We start from the raw sequence: 6,004 nt of genomic DNA on the forward strand, positions 1-6,004 counted from the left end.
TTTGTTTATGCCAACGGCTAGTTTTACTTGGCACGTTTATCTGTAACGGTTTGGGTTGAAATTGGGTCGCTCTCCTAACGGCTATATTTCCATGGGGTCACATGTGCTGGATCTTCTGATGGGCCTGAAGCTGCGGTGGAACGAAGTAGGCAACTTGCCCTGGTAACCTCAGATTCAACCAAAGTCCATGACTTGGGGCCGGTGGTTAATTATCCATCCAAAAATAAAAAAATAAATCAATAAATAAGATCGTGTTTGTTAACCAAAATAGCACAATTTACGAAATGGCAATGTTTTTTTTTGCCCCTTATAGAGATTTTTAGCAATTTTGTTATTTAAATTATTAGTAATTAGAATAGCAAAATATAATATAGTTCATATAGGATCTATTCGCTCAAACAGCCTACCCACTTTTTAGGATAAGTGGACCTGTTATAGGCTCTTTCACATTTGCTGCTCGGATAGAAATCTGCACAGCAAATTATTGGGATCCAAATCCCTCCAAATTAGGGTAGAAAAAAATTATATAATTTAATATATTAAATTGACATGTTCTTAGAGTATGATCTAAAAACAGATGTCACATGCTTTGTTAATTCTATTAAAAATACATGTGAGAATACATATTTTAAGAACATATATCAGTTTAATAAATTGAGTTGAAATAATTCTTCCAAGTCAATTTTTTTTTTTTTTGAAAAAATTAAAAATAAATAAAAATTGTCCATTATGAAATGACATTGGGTTGTTTACAATGGCTGGGTCTCGGGGCATATTATCAAGTGAAGGTGGACCAATTTAATAATGGCAAACCCCTTCCTAAATCTCACATTACCATCAGGTCCACCACAATTACTCCGGAATCTACCTAAACATTTTGTTGCTTAAATAATAGAAAAATGCTACACCCCCGGCGGCTCTTCCACTGGGTCAACTAAGCGTCGCTTAAGGTCTTCCAGTAAAATAAGGTCTCCAAATAATAATAATATATTTAAAATCCATTTTGCCCTAACTATGGTAAAAAGCTTATCAGTGCTCTCTAACGGGAAAATAACGTTTACATAGAAAAAATTTAATGCCTAATACGTTTAACATATAATCTTAAGTTACATTTGGCACACAAAATGACTAATTTATTAAAAAAAAAAAAAAAAAAAAACTTTTATTAGGAATGGAACAATGTTTTTTGAGGAAAGAAATAAAAGAATGTGAAATGAAATAGTTATGGTGTTAAAGTATATAATAAGGATATAACATTTTTTAGGCATTCTTCTTTAAAAAAAAAAAAAAAATGATGAAAAGTCACATTCATCGAAATTCAATGCCTATGATACAACAATAACCTACAATACCATTTCTTATTCGGATTGATTCACGATTTTGTTTTTCTCAACTTAATTTTCAATGGAAAAATCTGACTGAACATCTGTATCGTCAGTCGTCACATTATACCTGATAGAATACCCTAAAAATAATAAATCATCTTAATCTGGTTCATTTTCCAAACCAATACAAAGGTTTTTCTAGATTCATGTACTTTTTGACTAAAAAACATTTGTCCCCTACTTATCAAATAAAAAAAGAAATCCCGAGTTTGAAAAACGCCCTGCTTGATTGATTTTTTTGGGTCTTGCATGCTTCTTTTTGCTATGATGGATGATTTGATAACGGTTCAAACTTTTAGCCTCTCAAACAAAAAGTATGCAAGTTGAAATTAACATATAGCCGTAGTATCAAAGAATGATCATAATCCCATAACCTCTACTATACAAAAATTACACCTAACCAATATGAAATGGAGCTCCTACAACTCTGTTACAACTTACTCAAATTACATATTGACATCTGTTAATAAGTTGTAAAAGAGTGGTAAGTAAACATTTTTTTTTTTTTTTGGTCATAATGGCAAGCCAACCACTTTCTTATCTTTATGAGATTTCCAAGATTTAGACATTCAAATGCACATGGATAGTATATCAAAATTAAAATGAGGGCAAGAAACCCATAAATAACTGTAGCAATGTCTGCTTTGATAATCATATCATCTTCGATAGAAGAATGTGCAAAAACCAAATTCATCAGGAACATATCAATGTTAGTGAATTCTCATATTAAATTAGCAAGTTTTCACCAGATTACATGGCAAAAAAAATCATTATGCTATGGTAAAGTTGTTGCAATAGTCAATCCGGGCTACAGTAAACTAATTAGGATTCAATTTATTGATCCGGAAAGGTATTTTGAAGTTAAAGCTTGATAATGCAGCAGGAGGGCTGACCAATATATATAGTCTTTATATTCATGTCTCAATATAACATGAACCGACACGCGATATAAAAACTGATAATTTTCGACATAACCCACAAACCCAACATGAAATTTGCGGGTTATGGTTGAGAGGTTTGACTCGAGTCGGGTTAGGATTGACATAAATAGTCTTATACCTATGTCTCGATACAACTTGAATCCGACACACAACTACAAATTGCCACCCCTACCCAAAATAACAAGTAACATTGGTAATCTATCAGACAAAGCAAATTTAGCGTGCTAAATCTCAGGAACCAATGAATGTCACCAGTACCCTCACCGTTGATACAGCTCAACTCTCTGAAACTTTTCGTTTCTCAACAATGGTCTGTGATGGATCCTAAACCTAAGCATAATAGAAATCCAAATCATCTAAGTTTCTTCGCCGATGGTCTTCAATGGATCCAAATGACAAACCAACAAGAAAGGTTCCGCAAGAGCGAACCATAACCAAAATCCTAAATGACCTAACTACCTATTAAGAGGACATGCACAAATGGCCAATGCATCAATTCAGCCAACGAATCAAACACGTCCTCACACTCGCAGCCAATTTGGGAAAAAAATGTGTTGATATATACATAAACACCACAAAAATGAAAGTCTTGCACAAGCATAGCAGCAGATTATTCACAGATCTGGAAGCTTTTGATCTCAACGAATATCAGTATACAGAATCGAACTTCAAATGTAGAAATTATAGAACATATATTAAACAAATTTTGCACAGCATTAGAGTTTAGAATTGTGTGTACCCCAAAGATCTGAATCAACAAATTGGCATCACATTATATCAATTAAGAAAATACAGAACTTATAGATCCACCACCAGAAGTTCCACAATCTATCTAAAATGGAATCAAAGATCACAGATCTATAATATATAAGAAAATTGTGAAAACAAAAAAAAAATATCAATTTCATATTTATTTGAGTACCAAACGCTAAACTTCCAATTGATCCATCGAATCAGGCACGTGCGGCCGCGACGACGGGAGCGGCGGCAACGGCAGCGTTGGTGGCGGCGCCTCCGAGGAAGGAGAGGAAACCGGTAGAGGCGGAACTCTCCTGTTCGTCGAGAAAGAGGTCCTCGGGAACCCTAAAAGCGCCGTGGACGCAGACAACGGCGACGCCGACGAAGAGAGCGGATATGAGGAGCGATCCGACGGTGGTGAGGAAGACGACAAACAGACTGGTGACGGTCAAGATCCCGAGGGTCTCCTTGTCGGAGAAGGTGCGGCCGAAGAGGACGAGGGGCTGGTCGGAAGGGCGGAAGAGGTAGAGGAAGAGCCAGGCGGAGAGGAGTCCGAGGAGGACAAGCAGAGAGAACGGGTGAGAGAGGAGCGAGAAGGCGAGGACGAGAGCGATAGCGGTGAGGTAGTTGACGCGGAAGTAGGAGTAGTTCTTCCGCACGCGGAGGGTGGCCTCGGAGAAGGATTCAGGTTTGGAGAAGGCGGAGCGGTCAGCGAGCTCCGTCCAGGGACGACGCTGGGCGAGACCTTGGCGGACCGAGTCGGAGATGTGGTTTATGAAGGAGCGGAAGGCCGGGGTGGCGATTGGGGCTTGGGATTGGGATTGCGGTTGGGATTCGGAGCTTGAGATCGGAAGTATGGGTGGGGATGACATGTTTGCCGGTGGATCTGAGTAATTAGGAATTGGAATTTGGGGGAGAATGAGATTTTTATACAGAAAGGAGTGGGGTTAGATTGGACTTTGGAGAGGAGGAAGGTGGGGAGGAAATAGAAGACGACGAGGTTTCTTCGATGGTGTTAAATTCGCTTCGTCGTTAAGTTACGCTTTAGTCAACAGAAGGGTGAAAGTGAAATGGGAGGTAGATTTTAATTTCTGATTTTTTTTTTTTTTTAAGAAAAAAAAAAATTGGCAATGTCACGTGAATATAATATAATAATAGTGTGATATATTGCATTTCTAATTGCATCAAATTCCTTACCATTGAGAATTTTTTGTAAGAGTACTACATCTTCATTCCACTTATGCCTATTAGCTCTTGATTAAACCCTTATCCAAAAATAATAACAATAACCTTTTGATCAACATTTCCATTCAATTGTGGTTATTTCTTTTCTTTCTTTTTTTTTTTTTTTTAACAAATAGCATGTGCTATTATAACAACTAAATGCCCAAAGGCTACAACAAACGAGAAATGAGGGACATACCCCCCATACTCTTAAGTCAGAAGGATCTGACTTAAAAAATAATTACATATGTAGAATCTCAAATTTTACTAAAATTACAATCAGCCCCCCAACAAAGAAAATTCTAGTAAAACCTGAGCCACACATAGGCAATTGTACATAGAAACAAGAGAATACACAAACACATCTAGCAGAAAATTTAATCCAAAACGTCGGAGGAGAACACTGTCCTCGCCGGAGACCGGCGCGTGTATAACACGCGCCTCCCCCGAAACCGCCAGCCATCAGATCAGCCCCCCAGTGCCCAGCCACCGCCTTTGCCCAGCGAAAAGACGTCGGAATGAGACCTCCACGCGCCAATCGAAGGGAAAACTCCACTGGCGCGTGACGATCACGCGCCAGTCCCCGATGATCCCGACGGCCGGAACAAACATCAACGGAACAAGACGACGCCGGTGAACCCATCTGATCGGCACGTGTCTCTAGAAAACCGATGGAAAAGCGTAGATCTAGCATCCAAAGTAGAAACAGATTAGGCACCAACACCCTCCACCGGCGAGACAAAACGAAAACAAGAGCACCCCGCCGAACGCCTCGGGAAGAACCTCCTGCCAAAGAAAACGAGAAGAAAGAAAAAAACCAAACACAAACAAACACAAAAACTCCAGAGCCCGGAAGGCTCGAAGAACACAAACTCCACAACCTAAACGACTGGGATAACAATAACCATCCCCATGGAACACACCATGGGGAAAACAAAAAACACCACCGGGGAAGGGAGGCGTACAAGCCCCCCTTCCTGGCAAACAACAGCCTACAAGGTTGTGGTCAGAACCGGCACAATCGAGAGAGAGAGAGAGAGAGAGAGAGAGAAAATGATGGTATTCAATTGTGGTTATTAACATGGTGGAATGAAAGTGTAACGAGAATATAATATTTAATATTATTCTTATTTGTAATTGTCTATTCATACAATCGGGCAAACAATTATAAAAAGACTTTGATCAAACCCACTTAACCGCCTGTTGGGGGTTTCACAATTGCATGAAATCTCCTCATACATAAAATTGTAAGAAATTATGATACTAGAAATATAACTATATCTCGCTAATTACTTTAGCTCAAAAATTAGTGAGCGGCTACCATACTCACCAAACCTTAAAAAAATAAAATAAAATAAAAAATAAGAAAAAACTTTTGACTCATACATATACTTTGGAATGTTCTGAAAAAAAATAATAATATTAAAATAAAATATTGAAAGTTGATAACTAAAATAAAACATAAAATATAAATTCTTTAAAAAAAGTGAATAACTAAAATAGAAAATATAATTTTAGTTTATATAGAGAGAAAATTTGCAGAGCAAACCTGAGTACTCTTATTTAGTCACTTTCGTTTCACTCTCTCGCGTCTCTTTCAACGAATTTTATGTGCAGTACAAGTAACAACACCAATTCAACACATTTGGTGAAAGCAAATTGCCATGTTGACTAAGAAGCAAGCTAATTATTAATACAGAGAACAAGCCCCAAAAA

General features: G+C 37.8%; 1 protein-coding gene across 1 annotated transcript; it reads right to left on the minus strand.

Moving 5' to 3' along the window:
• Positions 1–3,075: 3,075 nt before the first annotated feature.
• On the minus strand, positions 3,076–4,090 carry LOC133873891 (PRA1 family protein B4-like). The gene has a single exon (XM_062311684.1). It carries the CDS (start codon positions 3,934–3,936, stop codon positions 3,280–3,282), a length of 657 nt encoding a protein of 218 aa, XP_062167668.1. The 5' UTR covers positions 3,937–4,090; the 3' UTR covers positions 3,076–3,279.
• Positions 4,091–6,004: the final 1,914 nt, after the last annotated feature.

This window comes from Alnus glutinosa, chromosome 7 (assembly GCF_958979055.1).
Source record: "Alnus glutinosa chromosome 7, dhAlnGlut1.1, whole genome shotgun sequence".
Classification (NCBI taxonomy): domain Eukaryota; kingdom Viridiplantae; phylum Streptophyta; class Magnoliopsida; order Fagales; family Betulaceae; genus Alnus; species Alnus glutinosa.

What these genes read in the sequence shown, in the direction of transcription:
- LOC133873891 (XM_062311684.1), bottom strand. Translation starts at nt 3,936, where the DNA reads ATGTCATCCCCACCCATACTTCCGATCTCAAGCTCCGAATCCCAACCG.